We start from the raw sequence: 26,696 nt of genomic DNA, 5'->3' as shown, positions 1-26,696 counted from the left end.
CATTTCTATGTTGCATAAAGATCCACAGTCTAGAGATGTGAATGTATATAAATTTTTGTTTGGTGTACCTGGTAGGCCAATAAATCACTGACCGGTTACAATTTTGAGTATAAAAGATTTTATAATAAACTATTTTAAAAGATTAGAAATATTGCGAACAGGTTTTAAGTGATTCAATATTTAAACATAGCAATCGAAGAGCCTGCTGCCACGATGAGAGAGGTTCTGGCTAGTTTGCCAGGATTTAGTTTGAAATCTGGGCGTCGACGATCAACAAAGAGACTATCGGCGACTGCACAGCTAGAGGCTGGTCTTGTGGATCTGGAATCTCCGACAAGTATTTTAGCCAGCACAAGTTTACGTGCTCTTTTAAATAGGCACACGTTTCAAGGTTTACCACCTTTGTATCAAAGGAAACTGGCGCAACTATTGCCTGCTGTAGATAGACAGGTAATATTTATAAGCTATTTTTCACAAGAGTTTTATTTACATTAACGTTTCTACAAAAAAGTATAAGATGTTGGGAATATATGATTTGTTTCTTACTGCCAGGATGCTGCCACATCCGGATTAAACAATGAATTCTTTTCACGAGCATGTGTAGAATGGCGTAGACGCTTGGCAGAAGGAGAATTTACTCCCGAAAATCAACAACGATTGAAGATGGAAGCAGAGAGAGATAAAAATAAGTTAGATCCATGGAAAGTGAAACATTTCGAGCCGATATGGGGCGAGAAACGTGAACCCAAGCTTAAGTCAGGTCTCCATTGTATTTCGGAATCAAGATCTGGTGGGGCTGTAACGCGTTCTAGTTTAAGACTTCGTTTGGAATCTAGTGTAGATACACCCGCATCGGGTGCTCCTTGTCCTGTTATTATGTCCGAAGACAAAGTAGAGGAAGATAATTGTAAAGTGGAAACTACTATAAATAATACAGACGAATTGGTCGAGACGCCAGAAATACAAGAATTATTAACAGAAGAATATAACGAAACGACGCATACGTTAATAGATGAGAAACATTTAGAATCTGTAAACATAAGTTCCGTAGAAACGATAGCAGACACTGAAATACTTCAGGATAAACTGGAGGAAGAAGAGAAAGTGACTATTCTCTCAGAGAAGCAAGAGACCGTTGACGAAGACGAAGTTGTCGTACAAGTTTGTCAAGAAACTATTACAAATACGTACGACGAAGAAATCAATTTGCCTGATACTAAAAAGGATCTCGAACCAATGGAAGATCATATTCTCGAGGTTACGGAAGAAACGATTCTCTTGCCAGAAGAAAGCGCATCACCAAAATCGAACGAACAAGTAGAACAAGTATCCCACACACCTAGTGAAGCAATATCTCAACTATCAACAGAATGCACGTCTCAGACTACGGTAAATCAAATATCGCAAATGTCGAAGGAACAGGTGACCCAAATGTCCGACGAACAAATTTATCCAATGTCCGATTGCGAGACGACGACCATGCTCGAAACATCGCCGACGCATGAGCAAGTTAGATCGACAGAAATTGTTATGGAAGATTCTACATTGATTAATAACAATCCGAGCGAAACGGCTCAGGTCTCTCATGAGAATCCAACAGATGGTGAATCACAAATTCCAGAGGGAATGGAGATTGATAGTGAAACATTGCAACGTATTCATGAATTGGAGGTGAAGCCTTGTGCACTCTGCAAAGACAGAATTCATAAGTTTAATTATCTTACCAAGAGTATACTTGTTTTTAGGTAAGAGGGGAAATGCGCGAAGCGTATGAGGAGATTTCAGGATGCCCTGAAGAGATAATGTACCCTATTCTTGATGGAATGGAAATGGGAACGAACAGTACAGAGGAAACAGAAACGCAAGTTGTCTCAGGTCAAGCAGAGACTGCTAGAGACCAGCAAGATGTGAACGGCGGGAACGAAGAGGAAGCTCTTAGAGAGGCTAACAATTATGTTTGTTCTGAAATGTTAGAATGTAGTTGGTCAGTAGACCCGACTGTTAATAACATTAATAACACCGCGAGGGTAAGTAGATACGTAGTAAACCATAAGCACTCTTTACACGCTACAACGAATATTTCCTGTTACTGAGGTTTCTCTTGCTTTGTGAAGACGCAGGAGGAGCTTCAAGTTCCGTGGCCATTGGTAGCTGCAGCTTTGGATGGATCTGTAGCCGCAAATATTACCGTTACCACTCAAGATGAATGTAACGACACGCCAACTACTACTGACGCGACGACAACTCAATCTCAACAGTTCATCAATGCCGATTCGAACGTAGAATCGGTTAACTGCATCCAGTTACCAGTGGTCCAAGGGACACCCTTTCAATCCGAGGGCCTTGCGATTGGCACGCCCGGCACAAGTTGTATAATGAAGAACTTTCAATCGCAGAGTTCACCGATCATAGCTTTCCCACAGTTGCAATCGATCAGATTTGTACAGACTAGTTTTCATTCTGATCAAACCGCTGCTGCCGCTTTGAACAGTACGTCCCCGATTACCGGTCAACTTCAAACTCAACAGACCACCAACTCGCAAGTGAACATAATGAGAACGCAGGAAGAGGTGGTGCAATTGAACCCTCAAAACAATTCCACGCGGACTGTCAGGAGCAACGTCACGCAAAATCCAATCCCGAATGTTGTACCGGCTGCGATTGGGGTACAACAGAACCGAGCGCAAAATACCATTGTTATACAACAACAAGCTTCCGCACCGGCTCAACCGCGGCAGGTTGTTGCGACTATACAACAGCCACAGTATCCTGGAGCAACTGTGGCGGTGACGTCGAGGACTTCGCGCTCGAATAATCAAGGCAGTCAAAGGGGTTCTAGGAATAGTAATAAGGAGCAGGGGGGAGGCAGATCTCGTAGTACCACGAAAGAACCACCTGGCGCTGTCAATTTGGAACGCAGCTATCAAATATGTCAAGCGGTAATTTAAAGTACATTTTAGAGGTTCCTATTTCACGTGTATGTAAATAGGCGAATGGTCCCACGAAATATTCGTGAACTTGCTACCCCATTTAATTTCAAGATGATATACGTATGGCGTAAAGCCACTTTAAAGCTCGAAAAATAAGTCTAATTTTAAGAATTTTTTACGGAATGCAATGAGAGAAATGAAAAATCTATCTACAGGTCTTTATTATATAGAAGATGTTTTATATACTTCATAGTCCATATAATAAAGACTTGTAAATAAATTTTTCATTTCCTTCATTACATTATATTCAGCTTTTTCTGCTCTAAACTGGTTTTACATCCCAAACCATTGTTTCCTTGTTAATGTAAAGGTAAAGTAAACAATTGTTTTTCTTATTGCAGGTCATACAAAGTTCGCCAAATAGAGATCAGTTGAAAGCACATTTAAAACCTCCGCCGAGCTTACTTGCTAGAGGTGATGGTGCATTCACCACTAGTAAGTCAGGCGGTCGCACGATCACGACCGTCAAGACTCAAAAACCGTCTCAAACAATACAACACAATAAACAAGCTCAAAACAAAACGCAAGCAGTTATGCTGAGACACGTCTTTGCCACAGCGCGACAAGCAACATCAGCAGAAGTATGTTACACCTTTGTGAACAGTTGTTCGCAATAGCTTACATTACATTTTATTCTATACTGAATTTAAGAGCTCATTGCTCTCATAAATCATCACTAAAATCATCGAAATTCGAGGAACAAATTCTTTGTTATCATATGCCTGAAACGGATGCAAGTAGACTTCGAATCGGATCAAATTAATTGAAAAAGTACGATCATGCTTATTTCCATTTATTTAATCACTCAATTCGCATTTCGATCACTCGTATAAAATAGACACTCGGCCTGCGCATGTACTATTTTATACTTTTTCTGTGTGTACAGTGCTAATCTTGCGAGTGGCTTGTGTTGATCACTGTATCATACAGGTATCTAATAAATAAATTTTCTTACTAATTTTCTGCTTCTAAGTGTGGAAAACGAATCGTGATCTTAACTTTCAGAGCGGAGATAGCGTTAGTAAAATATGAACGGGTGAATGAGTACACAATATATTCGAGTAATGCCGTTTTTATCCGAGTGCAAATGAAGTAAGGATAACTAAAGGTCTATTTAATATATTGAGTACGGCGCTCTGCTCGCTCAACATGCTTCCAGAGCCCACACAAACTTAGTACTATGCTTACAAGCACTTCTTTAATTCACATTTGTACATTCGTAAATATTACAACGAGATATCTTGTGACCCGTACGTAATGTGTTAACAAATACAAATATGAAAATCTTTCAAACTGAATTTAAAGAGGGTGACCACTGCGCCAGGTTAAAAGAGGCTAAAATATAGTATTTATGGTCTCAATGGTCAGTCTCTTTGATTTAGAGTTGTACTTGAGGTGGTAGATTCGTATTCAGGATCACAAGGGTGTTGGATGCACCTTCTCATTTCTCGATAATGCAAAGATGCGGTTTTTCAATAGTCAAAACCGCTAGATAAAAAATCAATCTAGGCCGCAATCGCCCTCAAAAGTCCTATTTTTACGTTTGGGAGGCATAATTTGCATTATTCGGCAACGTGTGGCTGTCGCAGCTTTATGAAAATAGCTACATGCGCAGCTGTATGGTTCCGAATAACGCAAATTACGCCTCGTAAACGTAAAAATAAGACTTTTGAGGGTGATTGATCTATTATCTAGCGGTTTTTACTACTGAAAAACCCCATCTCTGCATTATCGAGAAATGAGAAGGCGCATGCCGCACCCTTGCAATCCTGGAAACGAGTCTACCCTCTTAAAGAATGTTACAACTTCCAGTTAATTAACGGCGATTGGAACACAGATTGGTAGCTAACAGAGAGATGAAATTTTACAGGTTCCAGAAAGCAATACCGTAGCACAGTTAGGATCCACGACGACAGGTGGACTAGGGCAATACATACTTGTACAAAGGACAGGTGTCGGAGATAGCGCTCCTAGGGCATCTTCCGCCCCACCATTGCCTCCACAAATAGCTGGTATGGGTGTGGGGGTGCATTTGGTACGTGGTAGACCAGCCAGCGCCGGAGAAGGTTCTCATCAAGCTGTGACGTTGAAGGCAAGGGGTGTTGATGGCAGGGGAGGCGGTGGAGCTGAACCTGCAGCACCTGGAATGATAATGGGTGGAGATCCACCTCCTCCCTGCGAGTGTAACATGAGGGGAGCAATGGTAATATGCCGGCAGTGTGGCGCCTTTTGTCACGACGATTGCATCGGGCCTCAACGTATTTGTGCTACCTGTCTGATACGTTAATCATTGTTTACCAATTGTTTATGTATAAATTTAGAACTGTACGACCAAAGTGCTGAGTATCAAATTCCGGGAATAGAGACAAACGTAAGCAGAGCTTGAAAACTGTTATGATATCGGTTTCGGTTTTTAAAACATTTACGAAACACCTTTACTTTGAATATCTGTTACGAAAAACCGAAGTTTCCAACCAACATCTGTTTTGATTACGGTTCTTGTCTCCGTTCTTATATCGTTTCAAAACAATTATTTCTTCGGTTCCTACGGTTATAGAATTAATTCTCGCATCAAATTTTCATTTGCTCTAGGGGCGAATCTAGATCTTTGAATCAGTGGACATTTGTAAAAGAAATTTGCCGCAAAATTGTACATAACAAAGAAAATACATCCTATATATATGTATATATAGAATCGAAAAAACAACTGTTTGGAATCGATATAAGAATTGCAATTGAAACAGATATTAGCTGGAAATTTCGGATCTTGGTAACAGTTATTCGAAATGAAGGTTGTTCGTAATTGTTGTAATCGGGACCTTTATCTAACAGTTTTAAACAGTTATTTTCGGAACCGTTTCAAGCCCTAGATGTAAGAAACGGCGTTGTTTCTTCGGATCTTTGTATTAATAAAAGGAAGGGATGGATTGATAGAAAAAAGACACATATTGCATGAAGTTTGGTACTGTCAACCGAGTTTGTTGTCCAGCACTTTAACGTGAACGGTGATTTGTGTAATGATGGGGGTCAGCGGATACAGTTGGAAGTAATGATTGTAAATTCTGTGATTGCTTTTCAGTATTAATCATGTATTTACATCTTTTACTGTACACCTTTCTTTCGTCTCTTGTCCGTATTGCAATGTACGAATGATTTTTAAAAAGATTTTAACAGAGTGTATTTTAAATAAAAAACATTTTAATAATTTTTAATGATTTTTAATCGATAGCTATTTTATATAGAACGCAAGGTAGCTGTACCTTTGATTATCTTGACTAACAATGAAGATATTACAACTGTATCCTCGTAAACCCTCACTTTTAATACAGATAAAAGTTAAAACTCTTACAGTCAGATTCTAATGCCGTCTTCCAATAAGCATTACATTCTTTATAATACGTCTTTAATATTTATTTATTAACAGAAGTTAAGTTTATCTTTATTACATAAAAGATATTCCTGTACACGCTGATCTCAGCCTAAGGGAATCGGAAGGACTATTCTTACATGGTCTCTCTCTATCTCGTAGATTTTCATGCATAAAAAGAAAACAGATTTCCATTCGTCGCGAATCATGTTTCTATGGAGCATCCTGTACAGGAATGTTAGTTTGGAGTAAAACATTGATTACTATCATTATAATCTATTGCCAACAGTGACAAAATCTGACTAGATACTAAATGCGTAGTGTTTATGTAATTTAGCTTTACCTCTCTCACTTCGTTGTAAACAATTCTCTAGCATCTAATAGCATCGAATACGTTACTTGCTTCGCGTTAGCGTTCAAAGTCAAGAGTGAGACATGAAACACCTGACCTGAGAGAAAAAGTGCATCGATCATAGTTCCGCAAACGACATTTCATTCTGTATATAATTCGCATTTCGAACGTTCATTTCTCAAGCATGATTTCTCCAGATTGCCCGTGAGCCGTGACAATCCTCTCACGCGGATCGAAATTCGTTGTAATTATTGGAATGGCAAAAAAGTAATTTCGATATTTCTCAAGTGAACTGAAAACCTAATTTTTCTATTCAAGCATTGAACTTTAATCGGTAGAATATTTTCCATTTTGTTCGATGATCTTTTACCATCTTTCCGGTATCTTCATAATTCCGCGCTCGTAAAACATAAAAATTTTCCCAAAATTGGGTTTTATTTCACTTTAAAATACCGAAATTACTTTCTTGCCAACCCAATATTTTCTTATATCATACTCATCGTATCCAGAATACTTGATCACGATTGTTGCATCTGGCCAAAATCCCATTACTATAGTCTCTCGTTATACGCACGCATCAATGTATTAAAATACTTTACTCGTTCACTCATTTCTATTCAATATGTTTCGTCAGAGCACATTGCATGGTATATTTAATAATTCATAGATTTATGTGCAAATTATTATTATTAAAGCATTTGCAACGTAGTTCCTTTTTTCAATTGCTGTTGTATCTCAGTTTATCCCTATTGCCATGCTCCAGGAAAAAGAAACAAAAATTTCAGCATTGATTAAAAATTTTGTTAATTTTCGTTCCAATGCTCTGGGGAGTAAAGTGAGTAAATTAAACGTACATAACGGGAGATTACTGTAATTTAATCCACTGTGTTTCTTATTATATGTACAGAACTGCATATATTGAGTATAAACATTGAAAGAGAAAAGCATTCATACATAATTGCCTGTTGCTTCCAATTGATTTTTAAGTCACTACTATGCTGTTAGATTGGTGAATATGAAATGTCCGATTTTAGGATACAAATATAATGAAGCCTTTTGATCAAGAGATACTATTATAGTCTACAGTCTACATCGTTTGTTACATACCGTTTTATGTGCGATGCTGATCTTTCAGCTTAATTTTAAATAACATTTATTTTAATGTTCATCATTGTGATTATTTTGTATTCTTCTTATATGGGTGGAGAAGTAAACATATCGACGAATACCATTATGTGATGATAAATGGAGACACTATACATGTCGATGCTAGAAAAAACTCAATATGCACTGGAGATGTCAGTGGTATACATAACGAACATAAACGACCAAAAAATCCAATTCTACCATAATACAATCGAGAAACTTGTAATTCGTTGACAGGATATGTTGGTTAGAATGGTGCTCATGTTGACCAATGCGTTTTATTTAGGAAAAAGTTACGTTTGTTTAACGATACTGTTAAAAAAAACGGACATTTCATATGCAAGAACCTAGTAAAGACAGTGTTGGCTAACAGCTAGAAGCAAAAGTGAATAGTATAAGTGAAAAGTATAAAATACTTTTTCCTCTCAATGTAGTGTTTACACTACCGTCCATAAGTATTTGACCACTTGGCGGAATCGAATCTAAAAGTTTATATCAACGTTATAACTTAAATTCCTTTGAAGTAGAATGAACATAAATATATATTAATGACATAGAAGCATTATAATGCATTACATGTTAAGGATTTTACCATTAAATAGATGAAAGTTATTAAATATTTCATTCATCGATATATCCACCTCGCTGGGCAATGACAGTGTTTACAATTCGAGGCAATCTAGCAACAAGCTTTTTTGATGTTTCTTCCTGGAAATAGTAAACAGAGCGGAGAGACACTTGAAACCATCATACTTACATAAGTGTGCTCGCTCGACCAGTTTTCGTTCAATTTTTTCTATTATCGTTTTATTCACAGTATAACTGATGTTAAATATTATCTGTATTATTAATTATTACTAGACTGCGGATCTTTATGCATTTATGAAAAGATTGGTTGGGTGAAATATAAAACAGTAAAAGATTAGAAAATTTTAAGAACATTGTAATATTGTTTTTAATGTAACCAAGTCATTGGTGGGTAAAATCAATTTTTGTTTTACTTTTCTATGAGTGTATAAAAGAAATACTGTGGCAAAAGTTACATTGGGATTCCTTATTTTAAATATATTTTGTATATTTTCGATAAATTGAAGGTGGTGAAATTATGGACAGTAGTGTACGTGTATCAATGGATTTTCATATTGATCATGTTTCCATTGGAGTCATCGATGCTGATAAGTAGTATTCTTAAGATTCGATAGACAGAAAGCAAACCTATTGTGTATTTATCGCTCAAATGTAAATAAAATCATACTCGTTTAACGTGTAAATTCGTTTAATATGCGCAGTGTATGTGACGACTAAGGTGCGGATTTGGCTATTGTGAGCGTTGTGGAGAAAGTAACACTTAAAACAGGGTGAAAGCACTGAGTAATGGCCACGGTGAAGACAGGAATTGCATCGATTTGCCGACATCTCGTTGCAACGCAACGTTGACGTGCGCTGAATTCGTACTTTAGAAAACGATAACATATTACCTGTCGGAAACAGCAATAGCCACACGTGTATGTACAAAGATATTCTATATTTAAAAGCTGCTGAAATTAAAAAGTAGTATTAAGTCAGATGTGAGTATTCCTTTTGTTTCAACCGCCTCTTCAAATTCATAAGTAGACTGCGGACGTTCTCACGATATTTTAAATGATCATTTTTTTCAGGGATTATTTCTTCTGCGGACCATTAGTAAATGTCGTTTATATTTTAGAGTGCCTTTTATACGTTAAATGTTCTGTCATTGTGCAAATATCCGCCGCTACTTATCAGTAATAATATATAATTTGGTAAGAGAGAGAGAAAAGCTTTGTTAGGATATTTGTTTTGCAATATATGTTAGTTCAATCATGAAGGTAATATTCATTTTTTGTGCTGTGAATTGTAACAAAATGTTAACGAACGTGCGGAAATTATTTCTGTAATCGATGAGTATACATTTCTACTAACAAATTGTAAATTTTGTATTTATTCTGTTTTTGCATCTAATCTAAAAAGAAAAAAATCTGAAAAAATTTGTATTGAATCCACTGTACAATTATGAATATTTACAGGCTCTAAATTGTATTACTTTTTAGTTGTATTACTTTTAATGTATTAATTATCGTGTATAGTGTATAGAATATTTTGTACATATAATCAAATGATCTTGCTTTCGATCGATGATTATATATTTAATGTTACTTCTCTTGTACTATTTTTTTTTTTTACTTTCAACGAGACTTTTTAATATTTTCCCTTAATGCAACTTTACATTTTTTTCATATACGCATCAAATAGAATGTACGGCTGTGATAATGTTTCTCACTGGAATTTTTGCTACGCGATACTGTACTTGTTTTCCTGTGACGTGAGTTTCATTCTTTCAATAAACTTATTGAAAATTTTATGACGTATCAGTATTAAATGTAAATATTGCTCTATACGTGCGAGAGTTCGTGGGTGTTGTATTAGTTAATAAATAAGCAAGCTTTGCATTTAACTAGATTTCATCTTGAAAATAATAATGCATACTTCAAATGTAATTGTCGAGAGACTGTTGCCTTAATTATATAATATATATATGTAAGTTGTACACACGGAGTATACCTATATGGAATCGTTCTCCAGTTTACAATCGATTTATAAATTGCGCGCAGAGATCCTCCATTTTAAAAGAATAGTCGATACTGTACAATTCGCAAAATACGATATTTAATAATAATTTATTATTAGAGAGAGTTATTCATTAAAGAAATTTAATTCCGGATTGGTTAAGGTTTTTATTACAGGGTTTACAAATAAAATAACTGATAAACAAGCGTCAAATTTCGAACAATAGATGATATTAAAAATGTTAATAATAATAATAAAATAAATATTTACTAAATTTTCTACTTTGCAAGGATATCAGGATAATTATTATAATCTACAATCTACACTATACATCGACATAAAAATTGAGTTCTTCTGTTTACATACTTCTACATTATATATTCAGATCGATTTGTAAATTACTGCAACTCAAGTAATAACTTTTAAATTGTAAGAATAATGCGATTGTTTAAAGTTCAAGGTACTGAGAAAGGATTTAGTATTGAATTACTGTAGCATGAAGTCATATATTACGTATTATTCGTTGGCCAGAAATGTGAAGTACATTTCAAGATCGTATACAGTTCCTTAAGTTAAAAACATAATATTGATTTTGATATTGTTTCAGCACTCGCATATAAAGGGCAAAAAATATATCTTTCTATCATGTATGTAAACAGCGTTATGCATGAAAGAACAATTATAATAGTAAACAACCTTTACAAATATATCATTTTTTTAAGTATTTACAATAAAATGTCAAATGAGAGAAAAACACTTTTTTTATTAGAGATAACGTCTCGAGTGATGGATTGGAATATATGATATATTTTGGTCATTTTCATCATAAAAACAAGATTTTCTACTAATCATTCATTGATATACATATTATATGTTGTTGATATACATAAAAAACGATAAATTATTATAATCGATGATTATCTTATCAGCTGTCGTGTAAATCCTCTTGCGCCTTGCTGCGATATCATTTTGATTTTTGCCGGAGACCATTGGGAATCTAGTTGTGTGACTAAAAAAATAAATAAATTCCATTCTCAACTGAAAGCTATTTGTCCATTAGTAGATTTCACCAATTCACTTTACACATATTAACAAATTTATAGTTTCACTGTTACGTATACAACTCAGTGTTAGACCGTACCAGCATCAATTGTAGTGCAATTTCGCATTCTTCGTTTCCCTTTCATTTGTACTCTGAACCACTATCAGTTTACGTTTGTACATTTCCTCTTTAACAGCACTAAATCTGTACAGGCCAACAGCCACTTCATTGTACTAATTCTCTAGAAATCTGTCTGCAACAAGAGCCACCTCTTAACGTGTTCCTTTCAACTCATTAATTTGCTTCAGCGTACAATTGATTCATTCACAGTTACATTTAGCATCCTTTTTGCACTTAATACTGTATAAAGAAAACTAATAATAAGAAACAACAAATGACATAGATGAAGATCGCGCTACAAATTCGTATGAATCGCACAAAATACAAATATATATGTTGATATAATTACATTTACAATATAAAGGAATACGTTTGCTTATTGTTTCGCAAAGTAAAATAAATAATCGCAATAAATATTGAACACACAAAGTAATAAATAATATCACAAATATCATAAAAAATCTTTCAATTTACAAAAAACTAATCACAACTGACTTATGATACAATTGTGCATCCGACACTGACTCTATGCATTGAATGATGATGTCTCTTAAAGATATGAATTAGTGTCGCGCGGACGCAGATAGATTTAGTGTTTACAACAATGTAGAGGGCGAATTCACATAATATCCGTCCCCGGAACAATTATTCAAGTTTAAACATTTCCCAGTGTTTATGAGCTGAGAATGCACACAGTGCGTATCCCCTTCTTTACCATTAAGATTAATTACTATAATTATCATTGAATTGGGAAGCAAAAATAGTTCACCACCACTGCGAACCAAAATGGAATCTTAGCCACCATAATGAAATATTCGACTCCATAATTATATCATTTTTTTGCATGCATTAACGATACTACTTAGATACAAGCCTGAATGTAGGTACGTAGACTAATATTAGATGCCACAATATATCAGTTTCTCGTACTAGATCCCTTATCTCTTAGATTCCATCATATTTTACCGAAAAACAGATTAGATCTACCCTGGTTTGTATAGTGTACCTCCATCTTTGTTCTTTTCGAACGATAATGAATAATTTTCATAAAATTTTCGTTTCTCCAAATAATAACAAAATTTGGTAACGCTAGTGCTAACTCTCTCACAAAATCAAAACGAATTTGAAACGTCTTAATTGTCACTTGAAATAACTGCACAAAAGAAATAATATCTATAGCCTGTTCCACAATATTATCAAACGATTCTGTGTAAACCCATCGACGCCATCGTGTAACAAATAATAGAACCAATACAATGTATTCAAAGTCTTGCGTAGCAAACGAATCTACGCTCGTTGTTTCGAAGAGAGGCTGGCAACCATTCGCAGAAGATTACTCTTACAAGGAGAACAAGAAGACATTGGTACAAGGAGAACAAATCTAATCTACGTGCCTCCGATACTGGCACTGTAGCATGTAAATCCACTTATCAGAAGTGCGAACGAGAAGACGCGCCAGTTTGCCAATCAAAAGTTGGTCGACCATTGAACATCCGGTACCGGGGCGGAGCAGACTCTCAAACATAAGCTGGCGAAAGATTCAAAGTAAGTCGCGAAATGACATTGTTGCGTAATGTAGCTCTTGTTGTTCTCGAACTCTTAATTATCTGTATCACCATTATGCGACAGTCGTGACAAACGACCATGGAAACGCCTCGCAGTCGTTCCGCCACCAATCGTTGTTCTGAACTTTGACTGCTGAAGCCAGAGAACGCTTTTGGTGATGGCACGTTCGCCGGACTGCCGCTGCTTTTGCAACTTCTGCGAACAACGAATTACAAATTAATACTTTAGCCGTTCAAAGTTGGATAAACCTGCAGAACAGTTCCATTTTTTCTTTAATAATAATCTTAGTAAATTGGAAATAATACATCGATGTCCTTAGACTCTTTTAATTTCTTTACTGTTTAAAAATTCCATTGTATTTATAACATATCCAAAAACCATCAAAATCAGAGGGTATACAGTCGGGGACAATATTCAGTGGACACTCTTAAAAGTCGCACAACTTTTTTATAATTGGTCCAATGGATTCGAATTTTTTAAAGATGTTAGACCGACTAGTTTGCTAGAGAATAAGTAAACAAAAATTTGTTTAGATTGTAATTGGTAGGAATCATACAAAATTTAAAAAATGATGTTTCGTCAACTTTTTTTATCTGAGCCTGTAACGATAATTTACAAAATGCGTTTTGTAGGTTTCCGTAATTTACATGCATACTGAAAATTTCCAATTGTAGTTACCAATTGCAATCTAAACAAATTTTTGTTTACTCATTCTCTAGCAAACTAGTCGGTCTAACATCTTAAAAAAATTCAAGTCCATTGGACCAAGTTTTAAAAAGTTATGATATTTCTAAGAGTGTTGACCTAATATTGTCCCCGATTGTGTATGTACTAACGCGAAGATCAATGATCTATTGATGCAAGCGCAATCACCTCTTATCCAAATGGTCCGTATCTTTGCGCGCGTGAGAAGGTGGCGTCGAGGTTGGCGTGAGTATCAAAACAGGTGTCGTAGTCGGCGTGGATGAAGGTGTCACGCTTTTCAGTGATGATTCTTTGCGTCTAGAGGCTGGTGATGCCGGTGCAGATCCAGCTGCTCCGTTGCCCCTGAGCCAAGAACTCTTACTGGTGTCCGGTTCCGATGATGACGGAGAAAGAAGTAGTCCGGGTGATAGTAACACCACGGGCACATGTGCAAAATGTTCCGTAGGGATGCGCATCTAGGGCACAAAGATACAACGATTAATCTAAATCAAGATCAAATCTGCATGTATCGTTCTTATTCTGTGTACAGATAGACAACTCACTTTGGAGTAACACTTCACGCACACGGTCCTTTCACACAAACGGCAACGCTGTCCCCAAGGACCCAACAGTCCAAATCTAGTCTTTAGGCAAAGGAAACACACTCGCCGTTTTTCTACATCTTCCTTCACGCGTCCTTCTACCGGCAGAGATTCTAATTCGGCTTTGGTAAGTACACTACGAATATGCACGATTTCTTCGAGGGTTAAAGAAAGCCTTTCGTCCAGGAACATATCGCCTAACGTAGCTTTCTAAAGAAACAAAAATATTTCATATATTTCTTCATAAAAATAGAATGTTTCGTGTAAGGCCCGAGTTACACAAACATTAAAGCGACGATGAGTCAATACGATACACTAGCAAGTAATTTCTGATATTTTTTGGTTCAAATGGCAAAGTTGTGTATTTTTTTTATAAGGAATAGATACTATTTTGGTCCCTCGGATTCTCACCTGTCCTTTATCTTCTTGCCACTCTTCATTTTGATCTTCCGAGTCTTTTGTTGCACCTTCGGCAATCGTTTGTGAGCGACGGGGCTGTCTTGCTCGCGGTTGGGGACTTAAACTTGGACTTGGATTCAGGCTGATGTTAGGACTCGGTCCCTGACTCAATGTCGCCTCTGTTACGCCTATGTGCTGACGACTCTGGGGTCTTGAATGAGGAAGAGATGTGGTACCACTCAATGCTGTGAGCGCTATACTGCGTCTGGCTGCATGCTTACGGGCCGATGCTCTTCTAGATGGGCATTGGGTTGCAAGATCGTAGGCTACAAACAAAACGCAATCAGTTACATATTACCAGTACAAGATAAATCTGTTATTATTAGACTGCGGATTTCATGCATTTATGGGAAAAATGTTCAAACACAAAATACATATTCATTTCACTTCGGTTTCTTACAATTGACTTGGACAATTTTTATTTCCACAAAGATGCACAGTCTAGTTATTAGTTGCAAGTGGTAATTACATTCCAGCTGTGCATCGCAAAACCGATGATACTCGTTTCTTGTTAGGCGAAGTCCGCCGGTTTTTCGCCAAGGATTCGCTGAATCCGCTTCATCGTCGTCTCTGTGATCTTTGTGCCTATTACGAGCACTGCCTCTGTCCGCAAAGGTGTTGTAGTCCTCTTTAAGTTGCCAGTAATTCGTTGCTTCGTCCTCTTCCTCGAATCTTGTAACTGCAAATTCTTCATTGTAGTCCTCGTCATCGTCTTCGTCTTCTGCATCTAGCTGTTCATCAAGAACATCTAAATTTAGAAGCTTATACAATAATGCTTTACCAGTCTCTCTTTTAGAATAATTAGAATAATTTCACAATTATTAGAACTTTTAGTCCTTACGTTCGAAACGTTGGTGCCTGCAAATCCTAAAGATCCGTTATTTAGAAGTAAATGCAATTCAAGATGGGAGTAGTATGTACCTTTAAGTCAAAATCCACGGGTATTACTTTTCGTCTGCTTGTTGTAGAATTTGAACCATCAAGATCCCTCCTAGGAGGTTTTGGTATTGCAGGTGATTCACTTCCTTTGATGTCAGCACTACTTTGGGTTTGATCTAAAAATTTCGTTCACGCTAATAGGTTTCAACCATGTCGATCACTATTGCAGAGAGCACGGAAGTATGTATGCCGATGATCAATGAACATGACATGTGATCTGTTCCTTGAGAATCTTTTGGAAACGAAGCTTTCCAGTACACAAGACAAATAAGACAGTGGTACCTCGGTAAATCTCAAATACATACATTGCTTCTTCCTGAGCATGCATTGGGTCAAATACAATTATTACAGTTACATAAATGCTCTTGTATCGAAAGAAGTCTCCATTGTTTGATGTGCGAGTTGTATACTTCAGTTGTGATCATCACATATGTTTTAACGCTAAGCTTCCCGCAACCAATATATCCCAAGCAGTGTTTTTTTTTTAATAGGCAAATTAGATATACACGAACACAAAAGTTGTATGCACTTTAATGCGAACTTTCAGAAAAAAGTTCACAATAAATTGCAACATGAAAAATATACACGGAGATCCCCACAAATTGGTCATCGCGAGATTCGTACTGCTTCCAATAATTTAACAAAACAATAGGTTTCAAGCAAAAGTGCATTAACGCTCGCACGGCCATCGCTAAAAATGTGATGCGGATGATCATCGGTGGGTCTTCTAAGACCCAGACGTTTCTACACTAATATCTACATAGAAATGGTTATTTAATACATTTATTTTCTAATATATACTAGAGTACAATATTCTTAAGAAGTTGATATCATTGAAACTGTGATTTCTGGATTTAGAAAGACCCACCGACGACCGTGCAAGGGTCAAATAAAAAGTTTAAATATGTAAACGATTCATGAAAAGCTACACATTTTGTATATTTCATTGAAATGACGACATTGAATTCGTCAGTTCTTTCATAACAAAGATTACATACAGTGACTCCCATTAATATTCGGACGCTCTCCAAAAAACGCTAACTTTGTTAATATTGGACTATGCAATTTGAACATTTTTGGGAAGCTAGAGCAATTAGTTTCCTACAGGATGTGGAAAGAAATTTTTTCAAAAATTACATTTGGTCAGAATTGTAGAGAAAATACTAAAAGTTGCATTTTACAACTTTTTTATGCGGGCCTATATTGAAATTTTAAAAGATACGTTTTGTAGATCTGTGTCAATTATATGCACTGTGAAAGTTTCATAGCTATCGGTTGATGCAGAAAAAAACGACAGGCATTGAAAGATGTAAGAATTCTTAGAATTACTGCAGTTGAATTACTAAACGTTTGTAGCTCATTACTACGTCGACCGATTTTGATGAAATTTTCAGAATATGTATGTTTAATTGATACAGATATACGAAACATATAAGCCCACATGAAAAAGTTGAAAAATACAACTTTTAGTATTTTTTCTGCAATTCCGACAACTTGCAGTTTTGTTCAAAAAATTTTGTCACGTTGTGTAGCAGACCAATTGTTCTAACTTCTCCAAAAATTTCAAGTCGTATATTCTAATATTAAAAAAGTTATGGTGTTTTTAAGAGTGTCCGAATATTAGTAGGAGTCACTGTATTTCAAAATTCATTTACATTTGCAAATCAATTTTTAGTACCGTTGCATTTTCGTTTGAAGCATTTTTTGGATGAACTATCGAAAGAAACTGAAATATTCTGGACTATCCCGGCGTGTGCATATAAAGAATACAGAAAATTGATTTTAGTATGCAGAAGCAAGAGAAACGATCGTTGTCAGCATGGTTTACTCCAAACGGTGATTAGACAGTATGCACCGATATTCGTCATGGAATTTCATATTCATACATATCACCAGTCGCGTCGGGCGAAGAGAAGATGAATGGTATGATTACCTGGGACCGTAATGCGCCTTCTACGCGACTTACGATTCCTGTTTCCCGGTACCCTGATCTCAAGCTTGTTGACTCTCTGTCTCGGTTGCGGTACCGGTGGTACATTAGCTCGACTTCGGCTCGCGGTAGCCGGTACATTAGCCCCAGTTGCATTGACCGTTGTTGTTGTCGTTGAACTGGTCGAAGGGTCCTCTGTCTGCAGCCACTGAGCCGCCACATCCTGCGCTGGTTCCTGTTCCTGCTCCGGCTGCGACGGTGGAACTTCGCCCAAGACTATCATGCGGGACTCACCGCCTACGATCATGAACTTCATGCTTTTCCAATCCTCTCCTTATCGACATTTATTCTATAGAGAACGGTTCACTGGAATGTTTTTACTTGTAACAACCACGAGGTCTGACCGGAAGTTACGTTCGACGAATCCCTCGCGATCCTCCGGCTCAACTGGAAAATCTCGCAGCCTGCGAATCAACACCACTTTGTTTTTTAAAGCCGCCAAGCATCCCAACGGGGTGAGAGATAACGACAGTTGTCTCGCATGTCGAGATGATATTCGATCTTCGTCGGAAATGTAAATGTTAATGGTTACCAGCATCCAGACAGTCCTCGTTCATCTGTTCGTCTTTCTCATCGTCCCGAGTCGCTGGTCCACCGTGATGCTCGTAAATCCCCGGGTAGAGACTGTACATCAAGTGCACGTGCTCGTTAGTATGCTTGTCCCCGTTTCGACGACACTTGGCTTACGCGTTGGACACCCGAACGGGATTTCGCCGTTTACAAATCGGATCGTTCCCTACGCGAGAATCAGAAGCGAAAGAAACGTCTGCAGGACGAAACCCGAGGAAACATCGAGAGAGTAGAGAGAGAGAGAGAGAGAGAGAGAGAGAGAGAGAGAGAGAGAGAGAGAGAGACAGAGAAATCAACCGCGATCTGACAGAGAGCGCGTTCTCTCGCAACGATGACGTTCTCGGTCGACGTCAACTCGCCCTTTCCGCGCTTTCGGTTATTGATCGCGCCTCAGTCTGTAGCTCGGGATACCTAAGCCGCCAGCCTATCCATACCCAATCATGATTCATTCAGACCGGCCCTCCCTCGACAAACAGAAGATCGGGAGATATTCGCGACGGGAAATAACAATTATCGAACCGCGGAATTTATCTCTCGGACATGATTACTGCTTTAGGATGGTTACTCGTTTTATTTTATTCGATAACGGAATAGGTCAAATTGATGCACACCGTTGATGAACTTCACATTAATCTCATTGTGGGATTGAATCGATTCAGGGGAGGGGGGGGGGAGAATTCTGAGGAAAATAATAATGAGATGCAAGCATTTCGGGGGTGGGGGATTATTATTAAAAATAATATGAGAGACACAGATACCACTGTTCTGGTCGAGCTGCGAGGAATTGCCAGGCTGTACTCTCGAGATCACGGGCGAAAGATACGCGCAGACCTGTGCGGGGCTGCGCCCGCGCACCCCTCGCATCCTTGCGCATGGACACTTCTTAGTAAATATATTTTCGTTAAAAATACAGTCGCACGTGTGCGTCGCGTGGTTCTCTCTATGTACCTACGGGGCATAATATTTCCTGGGGATACGTGCGCTCACGTACACCGAACTCCATTACAATATTTCTTCCCCCTATGCAATGGAGAACCTCTTTCATAGATTTCTTCTTAGAAAATTGAATTTCTTGTTTTATCAGGGTGTAGTTTAATAGATACTAGGATACAAGTTTTAACTACTATTTTTAACTGTAACTTTAACAAGCACAGGAACTTTTCTCGAAATGAATAGTTTTATATTTAAAACCAGTGCCGCAGCTTGCTCAAGGAGATTTATTAAGGTACCAAATAGTCCAGCAGCGACTATATTTCACCGAACATTTAACGTATCCTCGGTACATGGATATGAACTTCACACATCAGCTTTTATTGATTTATTAAACTGTTTATAAAGCAAGACAACGCGTAACATGCATAAATGATTGCTGTGTAACTGAGCAGGCAACTTAACTTACCACTTTTTTGGGACGGCCGTTCGTTCTTAGGGATGTATCTGTTCCGGGACGGTCTCAGGTTCGGTGGCTTTTTTATGCTCTCCATAAGTAATTCTCGCAGAGTCCATTCTTTTCGTCGCGGTGGTAGTTGTCTCTCAGAGGCCTGAACAGCATTCGACGACACACCATGAAAAAGTCTCCCCGATTATTTATGCGAATCTTACAAGGAATGATCCGGGGAACACGGAAATTAAAAAATAAGATCGCGTTCCTCGCTCGCTCTGCTAAACTCGGGGGAGATAGCGTTTTACCTCGGAGCGTGGCGGGTCAGACTCATTCGCTGCCCAGCAATTGTGTACGCGGTGCGCCTAAAGATGTTTTCACTTGAAAAATATCAAGAGTCGACTTCACCCCTTGTGATCATTCCTTGTTAGAATCTTGTCGAACTGGAAGGCCTGTTACCTTTTTCAGTGGAGGTTTACTCCTAATAAATTCTAGGATAATTGCGTGAGCGTCTTTTCGCAAATGTGGCGAGGGCGAGGGTGTTTTCCTTAGGCGGTATCTCCTTTTCCTAATATCGTCCATCAAGACTTCATACGGTGTTAACTCAAACTCTTCTCCTTTACCGTGGCCACGAGGTGTGCTTTTCGCACCCAGGTTGGCTTCCACCTTCTTCAGTTTCACTCCTTTTCGCAACTCTTGTATAACTTGTACCCAAAACCGTGCCTATTGAAATATCTTTTGTAAATCCTCGCGACAAGCCTCAACGTGTTAAAAAATTGTAAGATCTACCGTCGGTTGCATACAAATTGCAACACGACAACATAGCAGTGAAAGCAAATATTGAAACAGTAGTTTTAAAATGTTTCTTTTATGATCATTATTATTAGGGTATAGAAAAATTATTTATTGTATCTTGATATTCGTTGGTGTAGCAATTTGTGTGCATAGAGCTAGCTCAATTAATTACTGTACACACAGTGTTTGAAGTGAGCACAAGTGGACACATGCATTTATGTCAAAACTGTGCAGATAATTCTATGGAATCATGCTACATGCTCATGTTAACACATTTTGAACTCTAACACTTTTTTCTCCCATGCGCAAACAGTTATTAACGATGACATACTTGTATAGCCCTCCAAATCCTAATGTCAGTCTATAACGGTAGAGAGTGAAGTCAATAAATCTCAAATATCTTATCTCTGCAAAATGACAAATGACTTTATGGGATAAGGTAATGTTAATGGCCCCATTTACGCACCAATTACTCCACGGACTAACGTAGAATTTGCCATAATTTGTACATTAATGGAACGTTTGTATTTCATTAAAAATTTAATCTAACGAAACAAAAAAATTTCTATATACATCTTGTATATACAAGCTTTTCAATTATTTTCCACTGAACTACTAACCAGTTGAATTTATTTCAGCAATATTTCGTAGAACCGTGTGGAAAGTTTTGAAACGGAAAGTTTCATGAATCGTGTAAAGCAGGCCTGAGCGACGCTGGCTCGTAGAAAAGATATGGCTGCTCCTATCCTTCTCTTGCGAAGAAGATGAGAAGTGGCTGCTTCTCTCCCTCCCGAAGAGGAGTAGCAGCAACATCTGTTCCGCGAGCCAGCATCGCCCAGGCCTGATGTAAAGAAATGAGTTCAACACGCGACAGATAAAGTCTTACCCAATCAATGAAATCTAAAGTATCGAGATTCTGGACAGACATGGAGTTTATCCTATTGCCATCGTTGTTGCCGATTTCTCTTTGACTTGATTTAAGTTGTTCGGACACTCCTACATCCAATAGTTGGGATAGTTCCAGAGCCTCCGCTACAAATGTCCGTATTACAGCTTTGTAATGAGCTTTTGCAGACTCAGCGTTACTTTGCATGTGCCTGGTACATAACTATAAATTAATACAAATTAATACACGCTGATATGTCAATGTAAACATATTGAAAGCTCACGATCAACAACTTACTTCCATCACATCTTTCAACGAGATTACAGACGGCCGTTGTTCGTACGTATCATGACTCTTTTGTAATAAAAATTCGTCTGCATCGGCATCGCTGGAGTCCCGCTCGATACCTTCGTCATCCGTTTCCTGCGGACGTTCTACTGTTTCTCCTTCACATTCTACATACAACAAAAACAGTGGATAAAATAATGCTCAGCAATTTTTTAAAATATTTAGACTGGGAGTCGTCACACTCGATTACTAACGATTTATCACTAGCAAATTTTACCTTCATTTAAACTGGTCATTAATGTAATGAGTCCTTCTAGATCCGGTGATAACAATCTTTCTTCTTGTTCATCTAGGCCAAAATCAAGAGCTTTAAATATCATCATGCCTAGTGATAACATCGCCTGCAATATAAGAACAATTTGCTTTATCCAAGAACAAAGTCTTCTTATCACAAGAATTTTATAGCACTTGCTTACTTTCTGCTGGGAGACCGGGGGTTGCTTAGACTCTGTAACAAATGCAACAAACATTTATGAAAGAAGTAGAAGATGAATATTAAAACCCCTAACAACCTGGTTTCCTCGAATAACCGAGATCGATCTATAGATCGGTGAAACGATCGGCAATTATCGACGACTTCCTCGATAAAAATAGGTATCTGCACATTTTGCAAAACTATTTGAAAAAAAGAGCTGATAATATAGGACTTCAAAGTGGGATACAATTTTATCAGGACAACGACCCAAAGCACAAATCGCGTATTGTTCTTATTATATTCTTTTATACACTTGCAAGAATGTCCTCCATTGAAAATTTATGGGTTGAATTGGATCGTCGAATTCGAACAACTCCCATAAACACAAAGGACGAACTAAAAAGACGTCTGCAAGAAGAATGGCTACGCATTGAGCGAGATTATTTAAAAAGAATATATAAAGAATTTATATAATAGTGTTATAAACTTTTAGTTTTGATAGTGTCCAAATATTTTCGTGACATGAAAATGAACGTACTTTCCATTTTTCTTTTATTATTTATGTAATCAATTATCGTAAATAAATATCTCTTATGTTTATGTCAACTATACACTGCATAGTAACATATGTGAAACCTCTTTTTGTTCTTATTGCATTTATGAAGTACGGACTATAATAGTCAAAACTATAGTGGTGTCCGAATATTTTCGTGACCGACTGTAGGTAAATTACCGACCAAACTATGACTATTACCGCGCTATAAAAAAATTGTAAACAAGTCAATTCGAACGATCAATGCGGCGATGATTGTACATAGTGGAATAGTGACCCCCATTCCAGCATCGAATACCAAGATCACGCCCCATCTGTAATTCCAAATTCCAATACGAGCGAATATACATCGAAAGGGCACGACTGAAGCTCGTCAATAAATAAGTTAGTGTACAAGGTTGAGACAAAACCGTATGCGATTAATTCACGTTTGATCGGTGCCGGATGTTGTAAAGATTGCTAAATCTTTTAAGAATCCGCTTTTCCCTGAGAACTGATGTGTTTGTTTATATCCTGGGCAAAGTTCAATAATTTCAAATTATTTTTGGATTTAACTGACATATTCTTCTACCAGCGTTGGCTATATTAATAGTCCTCTTATCGTGAATTTCGTCACCCGAACAATTAACTTCTATCAGTATGTAATTAAGCGTTCAAGATTCATGGAACGCGTGCCTTGAGCGATTACGTAATTTCTACTTCTAAAACTATGTCACGCTTTTCAAAAATGCAATTTTTATATTTAAATTACATAGTGTAGTAAATTCGAATCGAAAATCGAATGTGTAATTAGTACATATAGTGATATATTCGGGATAATTAGATATCGTGCTATATATTAAAATGTCAAATATGTATCATCGATATATTAAAATCTTTTAACGTAAATTCACTATATCGATGGAAAATTAGCAATCACAGTAAAACAATGGTGCAACTACTTACATGACGTACGCGACTATTGTACACTACAAACATGCAATATCATGCACGTGATATATCTCAAGTGATACATTCCATATAAGTCATAAGTAATACACTACAAAATATAGTGTAGGTAGAAAGGAGAGAGTGTATTATATCTAAGAATTTTCACACGTGCGTAATATGTCATTGTTTATTATCTGTTTTCCATCAACTATAAAATAAAGCACGTCGATAAGAAGACACGGAACATTACCGAGATAAGAACTATAAGTACGCTCACCGATTAGATCGTCGAGCCATACGTCTCCATCCTTGTGAAGGACGATCTGCGATAGATCCAAGATTTCATAGAAGTTCTTATCTGGCAGATTTGACAAACTTCTGGCTGTTTGATAACATAATGCCCATGCCCGTTCTTGACTGACCGGCCCATTGAAGGATAACAAAATGTCCTTCAGGTTTAGCCGACCATTGGCATCGAGCTTGCATATCAACCTCTTTGTTGCTTCTTCTTCATCCTTGGTCTTTACCGGTTTCTTGCCATCCCCGAACGACACCGCGCTTCCCACGTGCGTAGTCATTATTCTGATGGTGCCACGAACACGTTTTAATTAGCGGTTATTATTGAAGTCGTTAAACCGAGAGTTCGAATGATACTTCATATGTTCGCCGAACGGATCTGGCTTATGAAACCGAGTTACTGAAATATTTGGCATTCTGTTTCCCCTTTTATCAATCAAAGTTAACATTAAACCGATGATGACGTAAAGTACTGACGCGAAAACGATAAGATTAATTCATGAAATCACTGGTGCAGGCGAAAACTTTTTTAATTTCTAAGAAGCTGCTACTTAATCTATGTATATGTATTTATATTTATTTTCCCTCCGTGGTCACGTCACGTATAGGACAAGGGTCGCTCTATTTATTTAGACTGCTGCTAGACTGCTCTAGACAGTCTAGACGACAGCGTAGGATGAGCGTGTGTGTAAATACAAAGAGCATAACGTGTCATTATCGGCCGGCTACTTATCGGACAGAACACCGTATAGTACAAGAATTTGAAATATTCAATTGATACTTAGTATCTGTACAAAAAAATGGAATCGAACAATTGATCATCGGATTGGAAATAAAACCTTGCTCATTTGTTTTCCGTGCCAATGTTTGTATCGATCGATTTATCCGACTTATCGGCGATTGTTTCTTTCTAAATTCGTGCGACCCAAAAGTAAACACACAACACTGCTATCAGTACGATGTACCATTTACAGCTCGTACAATTATGACTCTCGTGGGATAATGTTCTAGTTTGCAATTCATGTTTACCATACATGAACTTGATTATGCCAAAGAATATAGTAATTAAAAAGAAACAGTGCTCACGTTTTATTCCACCGTAACTGTGTTTGTATTTTTCAAATAACAATCGTACACACGATTAAATGAATCAAAGAGAAAACGTGCCTTAAACAATGAACGCAAACTGACTGAAGTATCTCCCTTGATCATCCACACTTTTCAAAATGGTTTAAAAGCCGGATAAACATTTACTTCTGGATATCGAATGCATACAATGACAAAACCTAGCATGAGATAGCGGTATGTAATCTATCGTAATCAACATACGCCCCTTTCCCGGTAGAGGAAGTATTTCCGCGAAAAATCTGATTTCGCAAATATATAGTATATATATATATATATTTATTTATTTATTTATTTGCGAAATCATCAGATCAATCAGATTTTATATATGTATTTATGTATATATCTATGAAAACAAACTTGATGTTACGACAATTTCGAGATTTATTCGGTAGCACCTATTTCCACTTTTCAATATACACGCGTTATGCATTGTGCGAAATTGCAGTCTAATTTTTCGTTCGAAATTCGAATGATTTCTTCGTGAATTATGCTGTTACGAAGCACACATATGCGTTGTTGGTCCTTGCAACCACACTTGCCGGTTCAAAGGATTCATTTTCAAAAGAACTGTCACTGCGCGAAAATTATCGATTACGTGTATACATACTATTACATACGTATACATTAATATCGTGCAAGCGTAAAGTTGCAGGTAGAAATACGTCATTTGCATAAGAAACGGTGATAACAGATTTTTTTCAATCTATCGAGAGGCCGTTCGGTCACGTACTATAAATACGTAAACAATTTGATGACATTCATGAATTATAAGTAAAGTTGCACGATTTCTTAAACAATCGAGAAATTCATGTATTTTTACATTACTGAAATTGATCAACCACTTCTACTGCCTACAATCCTCATTTTACATATAAAAACGATCAATAGGGGAAAAGTTGTGTGACACAGTTCAAGGTCGACTGTTCCCACTTGTAGTACATATTTCAAAATAAATCCTCGAGTTTGTGTTGTTACAGGAAAGTTACTCGAAATATATCCATGCATCCGACAAAAATAATTTACTTACCCGTCTGTACATATGTACATATATAGATACATCAATCTCACTGATCGATCGGGAAAACGATTAATTGTTAATCAAAGAATATCTACATAGGGGCGAAACATTCTCGAGAATCATCATCTCAAAAAACACTTTTGTTAAAACTATATGATTCTAACCGGTTCACGTTGACAATCAAATTTTTTCGCAATGCAGCATCGACTCGTTACTCGTGTCATTTTCAACACGCTCGGTTGAATGTTAATCAACGCTATGTGGATTACGAGGAAGCAGGATTTGAGTGCGTTATTATAATTTAATACGTACTTTTTCTTATTTAGGCAGCTGACATGTACGTTTCGCAATGAAACACGCGTTGGAAATGTTCACCATGCATCACTTCTTTTGTTCATCGTCCGCGGGACACTTTTCGCATCACTTTCCCGGCAAAGTGAAAAATCACTTGGTACACAGCTGATCTTTCACATCAGTATCTAGCAGCATCTAGCATGTATCATATTCATTTCTCCTTTGAGCACATTATCAA

General features: G+C 37.3%; 3 protein-coding genes across 9 annotated transcripts in view; 1 reads left to right on the top strand and 2 right to left on the bottom strand.

The window, feature by feature from the left end:
- Nucleotides 1–11,514, top strand: part of Asx (transcriptional regulator additional sex combs) — a 13,720-nt gene extending 2,206 nt beyond the window's left edge. The window contains exons 2-9 of one of the 4 annotated variants that reach the window (XR_013008904.1): nt 191–450; nt 553–1,671; nt 1,746–2,027; nt 2,115–2,939; nt 3,332–3,571; nt 3,877–3,920; nt 3,996–4,082; nt 4,861–4,910. Coding sequence is in view for 2 of the 4 variants with exons in the window: in XM_076422880.1 (XP_076278995.1) it covers nt 191–450; nt 553–1,671; nt 1,746–2,027; nt 2,115–2,939; nt 3,332–3,571; nt 4,861–5,277 (3,143 nt within the window). In the remaining 2 variants the exon portion in view is untranslated. Of the gene's footprint in view, nt 1–190; nt 451–552; nt 1,672–1,745; nt 2,028–2,114; nt 2,940–3,331; nt 3,572–3,876; nt 3,921–3,995; nt 4,083–4,860; nt 9,421–9,513 lie in introns of those variants that run through there. The other 3 variants (XR_013008903.1, XM_076422882.1, XM_076422880.1) reach the window with 3 other exon arrangements.
- On the bottom strand, nt 11,226–26,696 carry Spir (spire type actin nucleation factor). Of its 4 annotated transcripts, XM_076422892.1 has the most exons (15): nt 26,477–26,696; nt 23,999–24,303; nt 22,240–22,271; nt 22,041–22,164; nt 21,773–21,930; nt 21,476–21,697; nt 20,921–20,950; nt 20,254–20,517; nt 19,813–19,954; nt 15,836–15,969; nt 15,384–15,645; nt 14,867–15,180; nt 14,417–14,665; nt 14,043–14,329; nt 11,226–13,364 (listed from the first exon to the last, which is right to left on the bottom strand). In XM_076422892.1, the coding sequence occupies exons 2-15, from the start codon at nt 24,297–24,299 to the stop codon at nt 13,121–13,123; spliced, it is 2,763 nt and encodes a 920-aa protein (XP_076279007.1). In that variant the 5' UTR covers nt 24,300–24,303; nt 26,477–26,696; the 3' UTR covers nt 11,226–13,120. The 4 variants fall into 4 exon arrangements, with proteins under 4 accessions (XP_076279007.1, XP_076279009.1, XP_076279008.1 ...); XM_076422894.1 differs by lacking the exon at nt 20,921–20,950; XM_076422893.1 differs by lacking the exon at nt 26,477–26,696 and having other exon boundaries at nt 23,999–24,445.
- On the bottom strand, nt 16,502–19,791 carry LOC143208448 (uncharacterized). Its single transcript, XM_076422925.1, has 4 exons — nt 19,172–19,791; nt 18,376–18,467; nt 18,188–18,247; nt 16,502–18,080 (listed from the first exon to the last, which is right to left on the bottom strand). Exons 1-4 carry the CDS (start codon nt 19,285–19,287, stop codon nt 17,743–17,745), a joined length of 606 nt encoding a protein of 201 aa, XP_076279040.1. The 5' UTR covers nt 19,288–19,791; the 3' UTR covers nt 16,502–17,742.

Source organism: Lasioglossum baleicum, chromosome 4 (genome assembly GCF_051020765.1).
Source record: "Lasioglossum baleicum chromosome 4, iyLasBale1, whole genome shotgun sequence".
Taxonomy (NCBI): domain Eukaryota; kingdom Metazoa; phylum Arthropoda; class Insecta; order Hymenoptera; family Halictidae; genus Lasioglossum; species Lasioglossum baleicum.
Note: the sequence above shows the minus strand (reverse complement) of the source record. Positions and strands in the feature narration are given on the sequence as shown.

Coding starts and splice junctions, on each gene's coding strand:
- LOC143208448 (XM_076422925.1), bottom strand. CDS start 19,287: ATGCGCAAGGATGCGAGGGGTGCGCGGGCGCAGCCCCGCACAGGTCTG. Junction 18,248..18,375: donor CGAGGACTGTCTGGATGCTG/GTAACCATTAAC, acceptor GTTGATTCGCAG/GCTGCGAGATTTTCCAGTTG. Junction 18,081..18,187: donor TTCGTCGAACGTAACTTCCG/GTCAGACCTCGT, acceptor TCATGATCGTAG/GCGGTGAGTCCCGCATGATA.
- Spir (XM_076422892.1), bottom strand. CDS start 24,299: ATGACTACGCACGTGGGAAGCGCGGTGTCGTTCGGGGATGGCAAGAAA. Junction 20,951..21,475: donor CTTTAGATTTCATTGATTGG/GTAAGACTTTAT, acceptor CTACCGTTATAG/ACTGACATTAGGATTTGGAG. Junction 14,666..14,866: donor GGCAAGAAGATAAAGGACAG/GTGAGAATCCGA, acceptor TTGTTTCTTTAG/AAAGCTACGTTAGGCGATAT.